Raw genomic sequence first — 21,907 nt, 5'->3', positions numbered from 1 at the left:
AGCTCCTGGGTGTGGTCACACGCTCCTTTTCCCACAGCAACGTTCCAGCCAGCTCACGACAGTGCGATCGTAGCGCCCGGCAGGTTGAGCCCAGGACCGAGACCCCACTGCGCTAGGCGCTGTACGCACACAGGGCGAAACGAGGGGCCGTGCCCCTATCTGCATGACACAGCCTCACCATCGTCATGTTTCGTGTGGGCATCATGGCAGAGGAGAGCTTTAAGGAGGGCTCTGAAGGTGGCTGCCGAGGTGGCTTTGTGGATGCTTCCAGGGAGCTCTTCCCACACATGAAGGGCAGCGTGGGAGAAAGGACCAAGGAGCTTGTTGGCAAAGTTGACAAGGGGCTGATGGAGGCTGATGCCAGGAGCCGATTGCAGGCAGGTGTCAGATAGTGAATGAGGCCTGAGGAGTTGCACTTGAAAGTCAGTCTGGTGGAACTATCCTGGCTAGGGGTGAATACTACACTTGTGATACCAGTAGTGTGGACACAGTTATACCAGTATAAAGGTGCCTTGTACGGGTACTTTATTACCCTTCCCAGGCAGGAATAGCTATATTGGCATCAAGTACCCATCTAGTAAAATAAATGCTTCTCCACTAAGGGGCTCCTACTGGTTTAATTACACCAGGAGAGTTAAAGTGATACAACTGCCTCGCGCAGACAAGGCCTGAGAGATGATAAGGGGGATGAGGCGAGGCCACGAAGGGGCTCAAACGTGCAGAGAAGCCACGCAAGAGAAGGGGGAGCCGGGGGAGACATGGCCAAAAGGCAAATGGTCTTTGCAGCGACATTGAGCCTGGCTGGGAGCAGGGCGGGATGGCATTTGTCAAGGCCAGAGACGGTGAGAGGTCTGGCTGGGTGGATGGCCGGGAAAGGCCGGATCTTCGAGCTATTAGGCAGAAAGCAATGGCAAGATTCAGAGGTCCCCGGCTGGGAGGACCTACAGAGAGGGTGGAGTGCAAGATGACCCCCAGGCTACGGGCTTGTGTGCCAGGCAGGCGGGTGGTGCTGTTTAGAGAATGAGAAAGGACGGAGGAAGGGCATGGGGTGAAAGATTAAGTGCTCTGGGTTAGCCAGGTGGAGCGTGAACTTCCTGAGCTTCCCCCGAAATGTCTGGGTATGTGACCAGGCCTCTAGCTCCGCAGGGCCCGCTCTGCTGGGATGGCCTCTCCCCTTCCCCAGTGCGACCCACTGCCCGGGGCACAGGACAGGCCACTGGTTTGTGCCTCTCAAGGACACAGATACGAGTTCTCTGGATCAGCAACAAGATCCTTCTCCCACCCCCGCCCCTCCTGCAGCTGTCATTCCTTAGCTGTCAAAGGCTCACACATTAATTGCTTTCCCAGAGGCTACTTCCAAGCAATGAGAGTTTGGCCCAGGGCTAGTTAACTGGTGACTCATTGCGCCCTGGGGTCAGCACTTCTTCAGGCAGGTTCTGGCCAGTCCTAGGCCCTCCTTGCATAACTCAGGGGGTTTTATAAACCCAGAGAGACGCCTGCCCTGGCCCCAGAGACTACAGAGCTCCCCTCCTCACACACTCTCCTCCTCCAGGGGCTGCCAGGGTGAGGAGCCGGGATGAAGGTCATACGCTTGGTGAGTAGGGAGAGGCAGACTGGCCTGGGATCTGAATCCTAGAGGCAGCAGAGGAAAAGCCGTGGGGTCACTCCCATCGTGCCCAGCCATCGGCCCCCACGCCTCCCATCCTCCAGGTCCAGATTTGCCTAGCGTCTATTAGCCAGGGCTAGGCCCTGGCTAGTTTTCAGTGTCCCAAGAGACAAGGCTCCCACTCATTCCATTGGGGACATGACTCACCAGCCAGGCTGGCAGGAAGGTTTTCCTGTGGTTCCCCTGAGATTTTCCTTTGCTGGGTTTGGTCCTACGGCTCCCTCTGGCTCCTCTGTGTACACACCCCACTGTACCTCCCCACCCCCATGCAGAGCTTGCATCTTCCACTGGATCCCCCACATGCAGAGAGACCACTGGATCCTCTGTGTTCAGACCCCACTGGACCCTGCTGGATCCCACACACAGAGATCCTGCTGCTTCTCATCTGATCCCCTATGCACAGACCCTACTGTCTGTGCACAGACCCCGTCATACCCCATCAGGTATCCTGCACACACAGACCCTACAGGTTCCCAGATGTGTGTGGATGCTCCTAGTCAATCCTATACATATAGATCCTGCCTTCCCCCACTGGCTCCCACATGTACAGATCTGCCAGATCTGCTGTGCTCAGATGCTAAGGAGACGCCCAGAGCTCAGGGTCCAGCCCCTTCTCCTTGATCTCATAGCAGTGTCAGGCACACTTGCCCACCTCTCACCCTTACGCTCGGGCCCTACAAGAGTTTGCTAGGAGGATAGGGGGATTCTTGTCCCCACACTCCTCCCCGCCATAGGTCAGGGCAAAATTGAGCCCTAAATAAAACAGTGAGCCCTTTAACCATCAGTAAAAGATAGACACACAGGCCAACGGATTGTTAGGGACCATCAGGAAATGGATAGGTAATAAGACAGAAAATATCGTAGTGTCACTAGATAAATCCATGGTCTGCCCACAAATTGAATCGTGCGTGCAAATGTGGTTGCCACATCTCAAAAATGACACCTTGAAATGGGAAAAGGTGCAGAGAAGGGAACAAGCTTCCGAATGAGGGGAGATTAAAAAGACCGGGACTGTTCATCTAGGAAAAGAGACGACAGGGGGGATAGGATAAAGGGCTGTAAAATCACGACCGGTGTGTGAATAAGGAAGTGTTATTTACCTGTACACAAGAACCAGGGGTCACCTGATGAAATGAATAGGCAGCCAGTTTAAAACAAAAGGAAACACTTCTTCTTAAAGCACACAGTTAACCTGTGGAACTCATTGACATGGGATGTTGTGAAGGCTAAACATATAACTGGGTTCAAAAAAGAATTAGATCAATTCCTGGAGAACAGGCCCATTAATGGCTTTTAGCCAAGATGCTCAGGGACACAACCCCATGCTATGGGTGTCTCTAAACCTCTGAATGCCAGAACCTGGGACTGGACAACAGGGGATGGATCACTCAATAATTGCCCATTTCTGTTCATTCCTGCTGAAGCATCTAGCACTGATCACTGTTGGAAGACAGGATACTGGGATAGATGAACCATTGTTCTGACCCAGTATGGCCGTTCTTCTGTTCTTATGACATAAGTAGTGATATCTCTGTACCTTTCCTCAGCATATATTTTTGACAGGTTTCCAACTCCCCTTCCCCCATGATATTGTCTCAATTAGACTTCAGCATTAGACCCTCTTTTTGGTCCAGTGAGTTGGCTGTATGGTTCTGGAAGTCCTTCCTATCATGCCCTCCCTTTCCAGGGCCCCTAGGGTTCCTTTCGAGCCATGTGTGCATTTATGGTGCCATGGGCCCGGTTGGGAAAAAAACGAGATTTAAAAAAAATGTTAATTAATTCATTCTTCTGGAATCATTAAAAAGAAATGACTAAATACATATTTCATGCCTTTCACTCATTTTAGAAAAAATATGCTTTTTATGCCATTACTACAATTCTAAATAAAGCCAATTAAATAATTGTATGAAAGTGCTAGCAAAATTCTCAATACATATGTGCAAAAGGTTTAACAAAGGAATAAAAGTATCTACCCCCAGACTCTCCCTCTATCTATCTATCTATCCCCAGACACCCGCCACATCTATCTAATGCATTTTCCTTTATTTTAGAGAAAAATATGCATTTATATTATTAGTTCAATTCTAAACAGATTAAACACTTGCAAAAAGGGTTAGTAACAGAGGAACAAAGAAGTGTTTATATATAAATACATAATGCCTCATGCATTTTCCTCGTTTTTCGAGAAAATATTCTTTTAAGCAGTTAGTACAATTCTAAATAAATTAAACACCCGCACAGACACAAACACTCACACACCACACTCTCCTTTGTGGCTGCTATTTAAAAAATTAAAGCCGAACTGCAGAGCGCCCTGGTTTAAACTCTCCCAAACTCCTGAGAAAAGCACCATGAGGAAAAAGTTATTTTCTTTGAAATCTTCCTGGCCATTTTGTCATTGTGTTGCTAGATAACACAGGTATCTTAAGTGTGAAGACAGAGAACAGGTGTTAGTTGCTTTTTGAAGGCCAGTAACAAGGCTATGCAGGACCTGCAGGATCGCCCTTCCCCCTCCCAAATTCCTCTCTCTCCACACCAAGCTCTGAAAGGATAAAGACGGCAGTGCTGCCTTTGGCTAATGTTAATGTCTGAAATACCGACACTCTTTCATAGCACAGGTTTCAGAGGAGCAGCCGTGTTAGTCTGTATTCACAAAGAGAAAAGGAAAAGGAGGACTTGGGGCACCTTCGAGACTAACAAAAGGCTTTACCAGTTCCGCCACCCTCCAACGTAACACTTTATGTAAGCTGGGGGAACTTTATGTAAGCAGGGGGAATGGGCCTGCTATTGTGGGGAACTTTCCTGGCTTATACGCTACCCCGGTGAAGTAGGCTAGGGAAAGGATCTGAGTCCTCACTCCCACTTCCTTTACCCAGGGGCCCACCTGACCTCGAGGGCTCCCCTTCCACCCTCCTGTGTGACGGAGTCCTTGTAACCCCGACAAGACTGGGCCAAGGATTCCTGGGGGGCTCGACCCCCAACTTTGTCGTGGTCACTCAAGGCAGGGGGTAGGGTGTCCCCACTCTGGGGGGCTCTCTCCGCACTGGACATTTCCCTGACCCACTGATCATTACATATAGTTCAAAGCAAATACAACTGATTAAACAGCAAGCAACTTTAAAAATAAGGAAACAGTGGGAAAGGTGAAAGGAAAACCCGTCACCCCGCTCTGTGGCCCGGGGACATCGCACCCAGCGTCTCTGGACTGTCAGGGCAGTTCAGTGTGCTCCTCACAAGTCCCAGGCCCCTGTCCGGGCCATAGCTGTGCTGCAGGGATGCTGCGGGTCGGATCCTTGCTCTGCCGGTTCCCACACGCCCTCTGGCTCTCGGTGGCAGGACCCTTCTTCCCAGCGTCAGGCCCCGTCGGGGTTCTGATCCCCGCCTTGGCTGGGAGCGTCTCCCTGCGCTGGGCCCTCTGCCCAGGGTCCCCCACCCACCCACGCACTCTCCCCAGCTGCCCACTGCACCCGGCTCCGGACGGCTCCAGCCCCAGCCCCAGCCCCGGCCCCGGCTCCACTCTGCCTCAGCCTGGGTGCGGCTCTGCCTCCAGCTCCCTGGGTGCTTCTCTGGCCCCTCTGGATCTGGCCCAGCTCTGCTCCCCGGCTTGCCGTGGGCCCCTGCTGTCTCCTTAACTCAGCCCCAAGCTGCCTGCCCCAGGCAGTTCCAGCTCACAGCAGGATGGGACCCCCCCGACTCCCTGATTAGCCTGCCCGCCCTGTCAATCAGGCTGACCTGGAGCATTGGCCTCTCCCCATTGGTCCTGGGGACTGTCAGTCTCAGGGTCCTGATTCTCCATCGACCCTTCCCCTTTCTTGACACTAAACTGGGAGGAGAGGTAGATACGCTGGAGGGCAGGGATAGGATACAGAGGGACCTAGACAAATTGGAGGATTGGGCCAAAAGAAATCTGATGAGGTTCAATAAGGATAAGTGCAGGGTCCTGCACTTAGGACGGAAGAACCCAATGCACAGCTACAGACTAGGGACCGAATGGCTAGGCAGCAGTTCTGCGGAAAAGGACCTAGGGGTGACAGTGGACGAGAAGCTGGATATGAGTCAGCAGTGTGCCCTTGTTGCCAAGAAGGCCAATGGCATTTTGGGATGTATAAGTAGGGGCATAGCGAGCAGATCGAGGGATGTGATCGTTCCCCTCTATTCGACATTGGTGAGGCCTCATCTGGAGTACTGTGTCCAGTTTTGGGCCCCACACTACAAGAAGGATGTGGATAAATTGGAGAGAGTCCAGCGAAGGGCAACAAAAATGATTAGGGGTCTGGAACACATGACTTATGAGGAGAGGCTGAGGGAACTGGGATTGTTTAGTCTGCAGAAGAGAAGAATGAGGGGGGATTTGATAGCTGCTTTCAACTACCTGAAAGGGGGTTCCAAAGAGGATGGCTCTAGACTGTTCTCAATGGTAGCAGATGACAGAACGAGGAGTAATGGTCTCAAGTTGCAGTGGGGGAGGTTTAGATTGGATATTAGGAAAAACTTTTTCACTAAGAGGGTGGTGAAACACTGGAATGCGTTACCTAGGGAGGTGGTAGAATCTCCTTCCTTAGAGGTTTTTAAGGTCAGGCTTGACAAAGCCCTGGCTGGGATGATTTAACTGGGAATTGGTCCTGCTTCGAGCAGGGGGTTGGACTAGATGACCTTCAGGGGTCCCTTCCAACCCTGATATTCTATGATTCTATGATTCTTTTGGTACTGGGAGCCAGCAACCAACCTCCCCCCCTCCCCCCCAGTGTTAGTAAGGAGAGAACAGTGCCCTTGTATTTAGAAAACGATGCACTCTGGGCACATGTGGACAGCCAGTGCATGCATCACAAGTGCACGCAAATGGAAACTGGACATACACAGAGGACCATGCGAAGCCCTGCTCAGCAACCGGTGTGTGCTGCCTGCACGTGGTCATATGGGGGTCGATAACAAGTTATTTCAGAGGAATCAAGAATAAAAACCAGGCAATCGCATGACACATGCGTGGAAGCCTGTACACGTCCCCCTGGGTGCACACAGGCCATGCACAGACAATCCCCCAAAGTGTACACACTCAGACTTGTTTTTCAGCCCTAGTTTATACAACACACACACAGCCCAACTTAAAGAAACTCCAACTGTGTAAAATTGGTCAATATACCCGGGCAGGAGACAAAATGCAGGCCTAGATGAAACTATTCCTACTCTATGTAAAAGAATTCATAACACTTTTTACTTTTCTGTCCACAGCTGCTGCCCATTTTGTTAACCTGTAACTCGTTCAGTGTTTAAGGTGCCTGCCTGGAATGTATATTGATAAAACTTGGATTTAATAAATGAAAAAACAATAATGGAGTGTTCAGGAAACCCATATTTTAATATTTGGGAGGCGATGGATACAAACAAAATGTTCAACGCCTCTGAAACGGTTTAATAGTCAGTATTTTTACATTATTCACTTATTTGACCCATTGAGCAAAATACAAAAAAGAAATGAAAAATCCTGAAACGGCCACAAACACCTACATTTTATCTAACTTAGAGGCAGGAATTTGGCAGTCAGATAAAACCCAGCTGCAAAATTATCACACTCTGCTCTCCCAGCACCCGGTTGAGCATCTGATTTCGGGTCTGGCGAGCGCAGGCTGGGCCGAACCCAGTCGTGCCTTCAGAGACGGTAGTCTCCCGGTACTCCAAGGCCTCTGAGGAAACAGTGCTCAGCTGCTGAGGGATTTAAATACAAAACACAAGCCAGGTTTGATTGTAGTTTTTATGCCACACTTTAAAACCTTTACACTTTGTGTCAGGAGGCCTCTTCGGCCTTTACAAAAAATTCACCTCAGGCTGGTCTTGCTCCACAGACCTTTTGGCGGGTGTGGGGCAACCAACTGCTCTAGCAAGTTCAGCAACCATAGCCTGCTCTTCTCACCCCTACCGCGCCTTTTGTGCAGCGCCTTAAACATTCTTACATGCAGCTTCATAGATTCCAAGGCCAGAAGGGACCCTTGTGATCATCTCGTCTGATCTGCATAACACAGGCAAGAGAACATCCCAAAATAACTTACGTGTGCCTCGTCTCTTCCACCCCACTGTTTGAATGACTTGGGGTCTCCTGATTGAGTTTCAGAGCCTCAAACAACAGCGGGGCTGAGGAGCCATCTTCTGGTTCTCTTCCTCCGCCCCATCCTTGCGATTACTTTCATTGTCAGCTACCATGGTCTCATGGCTTGTCTGGCTTGGTGCTGGTGTGCCCTTCTCTGCACCTTTTCCAGTTCTAATATATCTTTTTTGAGATGGGGCAACCAGAACTGCAGGCACTATTCAAGGTGTGGGTGTATTATGGCTTTATATAGTGGCATAATGATATTTTCTGTTTTATTATCTATCCCTTTCCTAATAGTTCCTAACATTCTGTTAGGCTTTTTTACTTCTGCTGCACATTGAGTGGATGTTTTCAGAGAACTATCCATAGTGACTCTAAGATCTCTCTCTTGAGCGGTAACATCTAATTTAGACCCCATCATTTTGTATACATAGTTGGGATTATTTTTTCCAATATGCATTACTTTGCACTTATCAATATTGAATTTCATCTGCTCACTTTGCCTAAGAACATTTGGTGTGGGAACATGTCAAAGGCTTTCTGAAAGTCCAAGTACACTATATCCCCTGGATCCCTCTTGTCCACATGCCTGTTGGCCCCCTCAAAGAATTCTGTTAGATTGGTGAGGTATGATTTCCCTTTACAAAATCCCTGTTTACTCTTTCCCATCATATTCTGTTCATCTGTGCTTCTGATAATTTTGTTTTTTACTATCATTTCAAGCTCACCAGCCTGTAATTGTGAGGATCACCTCCGGAGCCTTTTTTAAAAACAGGTGTTACATTAGCTATCCTCAAGTCATCTGGGATAGAGGCTGATTTAAGTGATAGGTTACATTTAACAAGTACCAGTTCTGCAATTTCATATTTGAGTTTCATATTTGGTGCAAAATACCTCTGAGCTTTCCTGTTTTCTTCCAATCCTCTCTTACATCATATCCTCTTTCACTTCAGCAAGGCCTTCAATCCCTCCCAAACCCCTCTGCGTTAGGGCTTTAGTCACCACGACGCCTCTGTTTTCAATGATTTCTCAGGTCTATCAGATGTGTATTTATCTCTATCAAGTATCTAGATCAGTTCCGGCGCTTGTGCAGGAAAAGCCCCTGCTGGGCCGGGCCGGTTTGTTTACCTGCTGTGTCCACAGGTTCGGCCGATCGCGGCTCCCAGTGGCCGTGGTTCGCTGCTCCAAGCCAATGGGGGCTGCGAGAAGCGGCAGCCAGTACGTCCCTCGGCCCACGCCGCTTCCAGCAGCTCCCATTGGCCTGGAGCAGTGAACCGCGGCCACTGGGAGCCGCGATCGGCCGAACCTGTGGACGCGGCAGGTAAACAAACCGGCCCACCAGGGACTTTCCCTGCACAAGTGGCAGGACAAGTTTGGGAACCACTGCTCTAGGGTCACAGTTTGTGTACAATGTAACGTTTGATATAAGAGCGGGGGAATTATTTCTTGGGACCCCTTCAATGTGATGACAAATACGTAATTTTAAAAATTTAATTGTTCCTTTGCAGACACTGCTACAATAGATCACTGAGCATTTTTCTTGCCAGTTAGAAACGACCAAGCACGGTGTTTTGGCCTGTTATATATGCCCAATATGTCCGATGCCCTTGTTAATGTAATTTATTTATTTCTCACTGCTGATCCCCTTGGGAAAACGATTAGAAAGACTGGCAAAAGAAAGGTGGGGAGATAACACCTCAGGAGGCAGGGGAGAGCTTTTATATTACATAGTGCTCACCTGTGCTAAAGTATGCCGACTGACAAACAAAGCATATAACATTTGCTTTGCTAAATAAAGGTTCCAGACAGTTGTCAAAGTTTCCCCTAAAAGCCAGGTCTGATGTCTTATCCTTGGGCCCTATTTATGAATTATACTTTTTAAAGGTTGGGTTACTCTTTCTCTTTCTCTCGCTGTACGTAGCATGTAAGAAATACTTTCTAAACCATTAATTGGGGTGATTTTTTATTTCATTAGACCAAATCCATATTTTTGAAAATGTAGACAAATGTCCAAAAATATTTAATAAATTTCAATTGGTATTCTACTGTTTAACAGTGTGATTAAAACTGTGATTAATCCCTAACCCACATGGGGTAGCATCAAAGACTTACAGCCCATACTCGATGGGGACCCCATCCTGAAATAAATCTTTCCCGAATGCCCCTTCTGGCCTTCAAACAACCCCCCAACTTTGCCAAGTCATCATTAGAAACAAGCTCCCCACAGACTAGGACCCACCAATGCCAAGTGGCACCAGTCTCTGCCAGAACAACAAATGCAAAACGTGCAGGCAAATCTCCACTGTCATGATAATCAATATCCCCCATAACACACCTTTCAAAATCCATGGGTCCTGCACATGCCTATCACAACATGCAGGGTACTTCATCCAGGAGTGGCGGAAGCCCCTTAAAAATGGGGGGCCCACCATCGCCTGAACTGTGGTCCTGCCCTGCCCCTTCCCCCTGAGGCCCCGCCCCTTCCCCAGGGTTGGATTGAAGTCTTCATTCTGTGCAGTTCATGTAGGCAAAATTTTACTAAAATTACGAGGCCTCTTTACGGTGGAAGCCACTAGGGGCTGATTGCCATTTGGGAGAAGAGGATGATGAGTAAATGGAATAGGGAAATTTGGGGAGAAAGCCTGGTACAGTACCGTAAAAGGCTACGGGGGTCAAAAAAACCTTCTGACTGGCGCAGAAAAATGTGACGCACCCTAATATTTTATGATGTGTGATTATGCAAAAAGCTGCGTAGTTAAAGACCACTTGCTAATTGGCTCAGGCAGGGGTGTGTGGTTTGTTGCCTGCTCCCAGAGCTGGGAGTTTTCGGTGGGGTAGATTCATAGGTTCATGGAGTTTAAGCTCAGAAGGGACCATTAGACAGGGCGGGCCTTAGGGAAATGGCACCCTCGGTGAACCTGTATTTTGATGCTCTGGCCTCCACTGCCTCCCTGAGCTCCCCACCCATCCCCCTAAGCCTCCATTGCCCCCCACTGATCTCCCCATTGCCCCTGGCCCCCACTGTCTCCCCAGGCTCCCCACCCATTCCCCCATCACCTATGTCCCCTACTGTCTCCTTGGGTTCCCCACTGCCTCCATATCCCTTGACCCCCGCTGCCTCCCCCACATTGCCTCGAGCTCCCTTCCACGGCCTTGCACCCCAGACCCAGCACGCTCCTTTCCTCTTGACCACAACATCCTGGGTGGTCACCCACATTGCGCACCCATAAGGCCGACCCTGCCATTAGATCATCTAACCTGACCTGCATTTCACAGCCCATTCAAATTCACGCAGTTCCCCCTGTATGGAGCCCAATAGCTTGTGTTTCACTACCGCATAACTTGTGGTGTAGCTAAAGTGGATCTTCCAGAAAGACAGCCAGTCTTGCTCTGAAGACCTCCAAGATGGACAATCCACCCCGCCCCCCTTGATAATTTGTGCCAATGGTTAATCCCCCTCACTCACTACGACAAAATGTGCCTTATTTCTAATTTGATTTGGTCTGTCTTCAGCTTCCAGCTGCTGGTTCTTGTTCTGCCTTTCTTAGCTAGAGTACAGACCCCTTTAGTGCCCAGTCGCTTCTCTCTACGAAAGTCCCTATACACTGGAACCAAGAGTCACCTGTCAGCAGCTTGTTGATGAGCTAAACAGATGGTGCTGCTCTTTATGTCTCTTGCTTCAAGGCATTTTCTCCCCCCGCTTTGAGTTGTTTTTGTGGCTCCTTTCTGCATCTTGTTCAGTTTTTCAACATCCTTTTTAAAGTGTGGACCCCAGAAATGAGGATTGTGGAATCAAACATTTTATGTCATGATCACTGGGCCTCTGCAACCACCAACTTCCAGTCCAGTGATTAATTCATCTTTGTCCATCATAATGAGGTCCAAAATATTCACTTTCTGTTGCATAAATGGCTTTTCTCATCTTTCTCCCGACTCTCCCCATCCCTTTTAAAAACCTTCTTGGCCATCTCTGAAAGGCGGCTGTAGAACAACTAGATCCCATACACACGTCATTAATCCTAAAGTTATATTTACCCTTCCGAACAGGAATCCCTTGCAGCCTTTGTGCATGTGTGTAATGTAGTTAGAAATGTCCTAACTGCATACAAATATTTTTTCCTGAAAATTAGAAAAATGGATGATAGATATCATAGAATTATATATAAACATTTCTCCTTTATTCCTCTGTTATTAAGTCTTTTTTGCATATATTTAATTGATTTAGAATTGAGCTAACTGCATAAGAGAATACATACCTTTAAAAATGAGGAAAAGTTATGTATATATGTAACCCTTCTGCCCATCAGAGTTGGCAGCAACAAGGGCCGGGTTCAGTATCTAGAGGTTCTGTTTCAATAACACAATGCAAAACTGGCTTGAGCCCCGACCTAGTGACCTGGGACAATTACACCCCCCCTTCCCCCCAATCGCCTCTAAGGGGCAATACTTCCCCTCTCGCAAGCACAGAGTCTGAGTGTAGCAAAAGCCTTTTAATAAAGGAGGGAAACAATGAGGCATAATGTTGGGGAAACACCACAAACAGGATTCATAACACCAACCATGAGCAAAAGACCCTCCCCCAAGTAAGTTTGGCAGTGTCCTTTTCCCCTCAGGGTCTTAAGTCCAGCAACCCAATAGTCACCCGCCCCCCAACCCCAGTTTCTGTCCTTGGTCAGTGCAGCCCCCCAGAGTTCAGAAGTTCATCTGCTGAGTTTACCTCCCAGCCCGGGTGGAAGTGGAGGGAGGTGGGGGGCATCTTACATGCTCCGCTGCTCCGGTCAACGGCCAAGTGCCATGCCTCTCCATAGGGCTCTGCTGCAGTCTTCACCACCAGCCGCACCTCTCCGCCAGCCGCCCTGCTATCCACTCCGCTCTCCACACCTCTCCGCCAGCCGCCCTGCTATCCACTCCGCTCTCCACGCCTCTCCGCCAGCCGCCCTGCTATCCACTCCGCTCTCCACGCCTCTCCGCCAGCCGCCCTGCTATCCACTCTGCTCTCTACGCCTCTCCGTCAGCCACCCAGCTATCCGCTCTCTGAGCTAGCCAATTGCCACGTCAGCTATCCGCTCCACTCCGCTCTCCATTCTCCACACCTCTCCGCCAGCTGTCCTGCTGTCTGTTCCTCTCCGCCAGCCACCCTGCTATCCACTCCACTCTCCCCGAGCTGTCCTGCTGTCCACTCCTCTCTGCCAGCCACCCACACCGCTCTCACTGTCCTGCTGTCCACTCACCAAGTTGTCTTCAGGCCCCCCCCATTTAACACAGCTCTCAGCACCTTCAGCTCTCTGACTTTTAGCTGGTAATAGGGGGAGCCTCAGTGCTGGTGCACCACTAGCCTAAAGTAGGTCCAATGCTCACGCCCAGGTGTTAGTGATTTCAGCTCTGCAGGATAAAACAAGACTCCTAACGGAGCCAAAAGTAGTTCTGTTATTACACCATGGAAGAAGAGAAGGAATTAAAGTAGTGTTCAGAGCCTTCAAAAGGGCCCACACTCCCCAGTATATATACCTAACCCCAACCTGTCTCAATTCACTGGGTTTTGGAACCCATGTCCCTTGTCTAGCGAGTGCTCTTTAGTTGAGGGCAAGTCCCTCCGTCATAAAATGCCAAGTACAGTTCTATGTCCTTGATTCACATAACCAGGATAACAATGCTTTATTACTCCTGCCCCAATAACAGAGAGACTGGGGATCCCACAGCAGCCAAAGTGACCATTTGGGCAAGCAGTCCATCACGCTAGGCAGGGTGGGTGTGCCCATGCAAACGAGATCAGCCCCTGAAGTCCTTTTCCACAGCTCACCACCAGATGTCAGGGTAAAGCTTATTCTGACTGCTTACATATATATATAACATAACATTTCTCTTTTATTCCTTTGTTATTAAGATTTTTTACATGTATTTATTCTATATAGACTTGTACAATTACGTAATTTGACTAAATTTAGAATTGTACTAACAGCAAAAGTGAGGATAATGCATGAGTATATATAAAGATTGATTTTTCTCATATATATATATATATATATATATATATACTATTACTCTGTTACTAAGCTTTGTTGCATGTATTTAATTTATTTAGACTTGTACTACTGTAGTAGTTGTGTACAATTATTTAATCAACTTGATTTAGATTTGTGCTAATTGCACACAAAGTACATTTTAAACGAAAAAGAAGGAAGAAGGATGAGATTTATATTTATTGGTTTGTTTTGAATGATTCCAGTAAGGATACATTAAAAAAAGTACCCCCAAAAAATCTTGTTTTCCCCCCCAAAATGGCTGAATGGCGCTATAAGTGCACGTGACCAAACCTGCAACCTAGGGGGTCCTGGAAAAATAGACAGGACTTCCAGAGCCATATGGCCATCTCATTGGACAAGAAGGGGAGCACTGGAGTCTGATTGGTGGATTATAATAGCTGGGGGGGGCATGGAAACCTGTCAGAACTATAGGAGGAGGAAAGGTGTAGAGTATCACTAGTGACACAGAGCTGGGCATTGGAGCTGGTTGGGAATTTGCCACTGGATCATGATTCCATCAGAAAATGCCGATTTGTTGAAGTCGAACTGTTCCATGGGAATGTGTCAATTGCAACAAAACTTTTGCAGGAAGCAGACGGGTCTGTTGTCTGTGGATGCACTTCCTGGCTCTGCGGAAGCCTGCCTGGTAGTCGGCTGGGGAGTCCGGGCTGCCGGGGTTCCCAGTGCCGGCCAGCCCGGCAGGTAGGCTGCTGGGGAACCAGGTCTCTGAGAGCTTTCAGGCTCACTGACATGTTCTGTGGAACTGGGAGTCCACTGTGGAACATGGACAGACAGACACATGCACAGACAGAGTGACGGACTAACGGACAGTTGGACATACTGACCCAGCATACAGACAAACATACCACCTGGACATACAGTTTGATCTATTGAGGCAATAGCCCCTGGTAAGGACGACCTGGCCAGGGCCGGGTGGGAGGGGCTGGCAGGGAGGGGAGCAGGTGGGCGCTACCCTCGCTGGTCCCTCATGCCTTCCCTCGCCCCAGGACGCAGACCCCTCTGAAGTTTACCGGCCGGAGGCAGGGGCTGAGCATGGCAAGCTGAAAACAGACTACAGGAATTACACGGTGAGCTCCCGCCGCCCTGTCGTCTGCCACTGGATATCTGGGACCTACCTCATGGGCATGGGGTGTCAATCCCCCATGTCTAGGCAGAGACGGGTCCCGGTGCTAGGCGCTCAGGCTGGAGCCGATCTGCTCTGGCCAACAGGCTGGCGACCCGGTGACTGTAGGAACTGCACTCCCTGCTGGGGCTAGGAGGGGCCAAGGGGGAGGCCAGGGCTGGAATAGCCGGGAGTCCCCTATGGCCAGCGCTCCCGCCCCGCTCCCCACAGCGCCCTCTGCTGGGAGAGACCGGGACTGGAATAGCTGGGAGCGCCTCCCACAGCCAGTGCTCCCGTCCCGCTCCCCATAGCACCCCCTACTGGGAGAGACCGGGACTGGAATAGCCGGGAGTCCCCTATGGCCAGCGCTCCCGCCCCACTCTCCACAACGCCCTCTGCTGGGAGAGACCGGGACTGGAATAGCCAGGAGTCCCCTATGGCCAGCGCTCCCGCCCCACTCTCCACAACGCCCTCTGCTGGGAGAGACTGGGACTGGAATAGCCGGGAGTGCCTCCCACAGCCAGCGCTCCCGTCCCGCTCCCCATAGCACCCCCTGCTTGGAGAGACTGGGACTGGAATAGCCGGGAGCGCCTCCCACAGCCAGCGCTCCCGTCCCGTTCCCCATAGCACCCCCTACTGGGAGAGACCGGGACTGGAATAGCCGGGAGCGCCTCCCACAGCCAGTGCTCCCGTCCCGCTCCCCACAGCGCCCTCTGCTGGGAGAGACCGGGACTGGAATAGCCGGGAGTGCCTCCCACAGCCAGTGCTCCTGTCCCACTCTCCACAGCGCCCTCTGCTGGGAGAGACCGGGACTGGAATAGCCGGGAGCGCCTCCCACAGCCAGTGCTCCTGTCCCGTTCCCCATAGCACCCCCTACTGGGAGAGACTGGGACTGGAATAGCCAGGAGCGCCTCCCACAGCCAGTGCTCCCGTCCCGCTCCCCATAGCACCCCCTGCTGGGAGAGACCGGGACTGGAATAGCCGGGAGTCCCCTATGGCCAGCGCTCCCGCCCCACTCTCCACAACGCCCTCTGCTGGGAGAGACTGGGACTGGAATAGCCGGGATCGCCTCCCATAGTCAGCACTCCTGTCCCGCTGCCCATAGCACCCCCTGCTGGGAGTGACCAGGACTGGAATAGCCGGGAGCTCCTCCCACAGCCAGCACTACTGTCCTGCTCCCCATGGCCAGAGATCCATAGCTACCTCCTGTGGAAGAGGCTGGGGCTGGAGTAGCAGGCCTGGGCTCTCATCTGAGTCACGGGTGTGTTGTTCCAGGCCGGGCCGCTGCTAGATCGCGTGTACAACACCTACCTGCTGATGCACACGCACCAGACCGTGGACTTTGTCCGGAAGAAGGTACGTCTCCTGGGGACTCACAGAACCCCACCTGTGCCCCTCCAGCACTGCTGATCCAGCCCCCCGAGATGCAGCACACAGCCCCTTCCTGAGAGGGGACTATGAATCTCCAGCGGTTGTGTCTAGGAAAGGGTTAGCCACAGCCCGGCTCCCCAGGAGCCCCAGCCCATGGGAGCCCCCTCCGTTCCCCTCCCCAGCCCAACCCAGAGCCCCTTAGGGAACGCTGCTCCCCCGACAGTCCCTGGGAACCCCAGCCAAGGGAGTGAGGCTATTGCAGACATTTCCCCGCCCCATTTCTGGCCCCTAGAGCTGGCAGTGACCCCTGTGCTCACAGCTGGGCCTCACCAGCTCCCCTCTCCCCAGGGTGCAGAGTACGGGGCCTGCGCCCAGCGCCGAATGAGCATCATGGAGGCCTTGGATTTACTGGATAACGTGGTGGATGAATCAGACCCTGACGTGGACTTTCCCAACTCCTACCACGCGTACCAGACCGCTGAGGGCATCCGCCAGGCCCACCCAGACAAAGGTAGGGCCAGCCCCTCTGTGCGCTGGGACTGGGGCAGCTTGGGTGCGGGATCCCAGTTGGGGTCTCCACAGAGCTGGGTAGGTAGGAACCGACCCCCTTCCTTCTCCGGGACGAGAGGCTGCTGCATTAGCGGCTCCTCGTGGGTGCAGCCAAGAAACCAGCGTGGGTTTTTCTGCTGTCAAACAGCCCCGCGCGTGGGCTGCCCCCATCCCAGCCCCAGGCTGACCCCTCTCTGCTCTCTCTGTCACAGACTGGTTCCAGCTGGTCGGGCTGCTGCATGACATGGGCAAAATCCTGGCCCTGGCCGGGGAGCCTCAGGTGAACAGCCGTGGAGGCAGCGTGTGCTCCAGTCGAATGCACTCAGTATGACTGGTTACCCCCGTGTGACCCCTGGGGATCAGCCAGGGGAGGGGGAGTGAGGGGGGCAATGCCCTAAGGGGGTGGGTGCATGCAGGCCACCTGCCAGAGACACAGAGCCCTTTGCGACGGGAGCCAGTGGGGGCCATCCCCCATCCCTGGCCAGCTCCTCAACTGTGTGTTTCCAGCGGGATGGGCCAAGCACCCAGCAAGATTCAGAGGGAAGGGCCGCGTCCATGGGTCCTATGGAGATCTGGAGCTATTACAGTTAATGCTCACAAATGCAAGGCGATGGGTGAGCTCAAGCTGATATCTGGCTACGAGAGCCCAGGATGGGACTGGCGCAGGGCAGATTACCCTCCCCGCCAGCTACCCACTGAAGGGACCATGGTTGGAGCCAGGACACTGGGTTAGGTGGCCCTCAGCTCGGCCCTGGCTGGCGAGCCCTTTGTTCCCATGTTCTCTCTGCAGTGGGCTGTGGTGGGTGACACGTTCCCCGTGGGCTGCAGGGTCCAGGAGTCCGTCGTCTTCAGCGACTCCACCTTCCACGACAACCCCGACACAAAAAACCCCCTGTACAAGTGAGTCCCCTCCCCCCGCCAGAGCACCTGAGCCCTGGGGGTCCCTTCCACTAGGAAGTGACCCCTAGGCTCACCGCACCCTACAGGGCAGCCACCCACTGGGACTGCTCTGCCTGACCCCCCGGCCGCCCCTACACCCAGCAGCCTCCCAAGGTCTGCAGGCTGGAGCAGCAGAGCGCTGGGCCTGGGGTGGTGAGAGCAGCTGGGCACTGGGGCGGGTGAGGTGTAATCCCCCTCCAATGGCACAGCTGCAGTCCCGAGTCCCCACTGCGCCCCTCAGGGGCAGGTCGGGTCCTGCCCCCTTCCCCCCCAATGGGGGGCACGAGGCTGAGTTTCCCCAACAATTAACACACCGAGTCGGCCGGTTGTTACTGCGGCTTATATTCCGCACCCGCCTGCAGGTACCTGGCCTGTGTCTCGGAGCCAGTGCTCGTGCCCTGTAGCCCTGTGGGGCGCTCCCCCAAGGAGAGGGGATGAGGCAGGAGGGCTGAGGCCCTGCCAGGAGCTCCGCTGACCGGCTCTCTCTCTTGCTCAGCTCGCAGTACGGGATCTACCAGCCTCACAGCGGCCTGGCCAACGTGCTTATGTCCTGGGGCCATGACGGTAAGGGCGTGCCTGGCAGGGGGCTCCTGGCTGCGGCCGAGGGCTGGGCCTGGCTCCGGAAGCCCCTTGGAGAACGGAGCTGGGGGTGGGGTGGGGATTTGCTTTCAGGGCCCCTTCAGGGTGAGGGTCAATGCACCAGTGGGAGCAGATCCCTGCTCCTGGAGCTCTCGGCTGCCCTCTCCTCCCGGCTCGCCCTTGTCTCGCTCCTTGGGGGTCCTCCCCTGCCCCTTGTGGTCAGTGTCCCATAGGGCTCCGTTCGCACTATCTCCCTCGCCCCTGGGACCACAGCTGCACCCCCCCTTCCCACCTGCAGTTCCCAAACCCACCGCCCTCTCCTGCCCCACTGTCCCACTCCCCACCTCCTGCGCGTCGGGCCCTGCTTCCCTGGCCCTCTTCTCACCTTGCTGCACCCTTGGCCTGTGCACCCCCCCCACGCCAATAGCCGCCACCAAAGAGCAGCTGGGTGGCAGAGAAACAAAACGGTGGGTGTGGGGGCGGCTCTCCAGACACATGATCCTCTCCTCTGCCCAGAGCAACCGGGATCTTCCCCCCAGCAGCCCTTCCCCATCCATAGGGGCTTAGGGCACTGTGATGGAATACCCTTGCAAAGCATCTCTCCTGTCGCCCGCTAGCGGCTGGGCCACAGAGGATAGCAGCCTACTGCTGCTGCCAGCTAACAGAGGGGCGCCAGTAGGTAGTGCGTGACTTGTGTATCCCCCATTCACAGCTGGGGAAACAAAGGCACAGACTTGCCCAAGGTCCCATTGCAAATCACTGTCAGAATCAGGAACAGAAGAACCCTGTTCTGCCTTCTCCCACCCCTGCATCCTTCGGGCTGCACGCCTGCACCACTTTGCAGTCTCTTTGGTATTGTCAGCTCCTGCGATGGGTGCTCCGTCCTGACTGATCTGCACAGCGCCTGGCACCGGGGCTAATATTGTCAGATGTGGGCGGTGATCAAGGGTGCCAGCAAGAAGCTCCCAGGGCCTGGTTTTCAGCTACATGCCCTCCTTACAGTAGGTTCATTTCTGGCTGCCACAGCCCACAAGCTCCGAGAAGGGTAGCAGTGTCTTGTGAGCAGACAGGCTGGGACAGGGCATTGGAGCCAGTCTGGGTGCCTGGGCTCATGGGACTAACACTGCTCTTTCTCCCCAGAGTACATGTACAAAGTCATGAAATTCAACCACTTTGCTCTCCCCCAGGAGGTAAGTGGTTTGGGATTTTTGGAGGTTTTTTGGGGGGTGGGGGGCAAAATGGGGGTATGTGGCTGTGAGAACTGGCTCATGCCTGTCCCACAGCTGAGCCAACCCCCCACGACTGTCTCCTGCTGCCCCCAGGGACAGCATGCTGGGCATTTGCCCCATCGGCTTTCCCCTGCTGTCCAGCTGGGTTATGCTACCCCCTGCAGCAGCAGGAGTTCTTCACAGTCCGGTTCCTCTGCCTCCACCTACTCCTTGATGCCCCATTGGCACAGGGCTGATACCCCCCCACCCACGCAGGCTCTCAGGATGAGGTACCAAAAGCCTTGGGGACACAAAGGGGAGATTTGGGGATTGGAGAAGGAGCAGCTGCCCCCTGGGCTGGGCTACATCAGAGTTGGTGGGATGGCTGGGTCCGGGCCGATGCTGGCCCTCTCACCCTTTCTCCTCGTGCAGGCTTTCTACATGATCCGCTTCCACTCCTTCTACCCCTGGCACACGGGCGGGGATTACATGCACCTGTGCAGCAACGAGGACCTGCGCATGCTGGCCTGGGTGAAGGAATTCAAGTGCGTGCCCAGCCCTGGGGAGAGGGGAAGGGGCTGCTGAGCCAGGCCCTGAGGATGGGCATAGCAGCCATGCAATCAAAGGCAGCAAATCTGAAACCGATACTAGGAAATACTCCCCCCACACACAACACAGAGTACCAGCGAGCTGTGGAACTCTCTGCCACATGAAGTCATCAAGGTCAAAAATTTAAGATTCACCCAGGCCTTGGACATTTTATGTGGCCAATAGGAACACACACAGTTATTGATGCTAACATGTTTTTGCACCGATATTAAGCTTTTGGGCTTGAGCTGTGCTCCAATTATTAGAGAGCAGGAGGGGACCTAATGTGGGATCCTCCCCACTCCTCACCTCCTATTACAGAGTGCTTGCACCTTTCTCTCGCACAACTGGTTCTATCCCCTGTTGGAGACAGGATCCAGGACTGGGGGGACCTCAGGGCTGATCCCATCTGGCAGTCACAGGGTTTGAGATCAGGGTGAACAGAGAGAGGCTGGAGTGAGCAGGGAATGGGGGCAGGGCTGTGGCTGGGGAAGGGGGCAGGCTCCCTGGCTGAGGCTGGTCTCTGAGGGTCAGTGTTTGGGGACTGGCTTTGGCTAGGAGGCGTATATGGAATGAGTTGCTGCGCCCACAGGGAGCCCTGGAGAGAGCTAGCCCAGTTACAGACATGGGACAGAACTGATCACCTCCATGCTCCACGGGGTGGAGACAGAGAGCAGCATTGGGGTGGATTATCCTTGCCTTCCTGGGATGTTTGCCCTGTTGCTATGGGGCAGGGTTCAGCCAGGTTCCTGGGAGGTGAGTGGGGCAGGGACAGCAGAAGGGGAACAGCCTAGTTCAGCCTTTGCTTTCTGCTCCCTGCAGCAAGTTTGATCTCTACACCAAGTGCAAGGATCTGCCCGACGTGACGCAGCTGAAGCCGTATTACCAGTCCCTGATTGACAAGTACTGCCCCGGCCAGCTGTACTGGTGACCCGCTGAGCAAGCGCCCACCTGGCCCCGAGACAGCATCCCCACCCAGTCCCCTACCCTCACCCAGCTGGCTGAGCTCAATCCCTGAGCACAACAGGAGCCAGCCTTTAGGGAACAGCCGCCTTCAGGCCTGGCCCTGCATTCTCCCACCGATCAGCCTGCAAGGAGGTCCCCTAGAGCCGCTGGGCTGGGCGATCCAGGCGCCCCGGGCCAGGGAAGGTACATGCGGGTGGAAGCGGTGAGAGGAGATGGCTCCATTTCTCATTCTGTTCCCCACTCCAGCTTGCGGAGGCCCGGGTACTTTACACAATGCCACATGGGCAAAGAGCAAGCTGCAGCCACCCACTCCCCCCGCCCTGGCCCACCCCCTGCTTAGAGACACCGCTTCCTCCACGAAGCACCCCTCCTTTGCCCCTCTCTGCCCCTGCACAAGCCCACACAGTCATTATCAAGTGGCTGAAAGCCCCCGGCGCAGCTCAGTTTCTAGCCCCCTGCAGCCAGGGCGGGGTACGCAGGAGCAGCGCTGCTGTGTCTGATCTCCCCTTCAACCAGGGCGCCGCTGTGCTGGGGGTTGTTTTCAGAGCTCAATAAACAGGTTGTTAGCATACATGGTGCTGGACCTGTCCCATGCACGCTGCAGAGCCCTGCAGAGCTAGCATCACAGCAAAGGGGGTAGGGAGTTAGGGTACTGAGCTGATGCTGGCATGTTGGGGGCACCTGTAACTCATCGCCCCTGGCCTGGCTCTCCTGCTCCTCCTAGGGGGCAGCCGCCACCATTGCCTCAGCATCTCTGCAACCAACTGCCTGCCCCCCACCCTTCCTCCTTCGCTACCAACACGCACCCTGGCC

At 53.2% G+C, this 21,907-nt stretch overlaps 1 protein-coding gene across 2 annotated transcripts; it reads left to right on the top strand.

Annotated features, from left to right (window-relative positions):
• Positions 1–1,495: 1,495 nt before the first annotated feature.
• Positions 1,496–21,665, top strand: MIOX (myo-inositol oxygenase). 2 transcript variants are annotated; one of them, XM_048836925.2, is made up of 10 exons: positions 1,496–1,594; positions 14,779–14,859; positions 16,170–16,250; positions 16,614–16,776; positions 17,027–17,094; positions 17,605–17,714; positions 18,250–18,317; positions 19,473–19,522; positions 19,973–20,085; positions 20,951–21,665. In XM_048836925.2, the coding sequence occupies exons 1-10, from the start codon at positions 1,577–1,579 to the stop codon at positions 21,057–21,059; spliced, it is 861 nt and encodes a 286-aa protein (XP_048692882.1). In that variant the 5' UTR covers positions 1,496–1,576; the 3' UTR covers positions 21,060–21,665. The 2 variants fall into 2 exon arrangements, with proteins under 2 accessions (XP_048692882.1, XP_048692881.1); XM_048836924.2 differs by having other exon boundaries at positions 17,027–17,139.
• The last annotated feature ends 242 nt before the right edge of the window (positions 21,666–21,907 follow it).

Source organism: Caretta caretta, chromosome 1 (assembly GCF_965140235.1).
Source record: "Caretta caretta isolate rCarCar2 chromosome 1, rCarCar1.hap1, whole genome shotgun sequence".
Classification (NCBI taxonomy): domain Eukaryota; kingdom Metazoa; phylum Chordata; order Testudines; family Cheloniidae; genus Caretta; species Caretta caretta.
The sequence above is the reverse complement of the archived record's forward strand: the minus strand, read 5'-3'. Positions and strand labels throughout refer to the sequence as shown.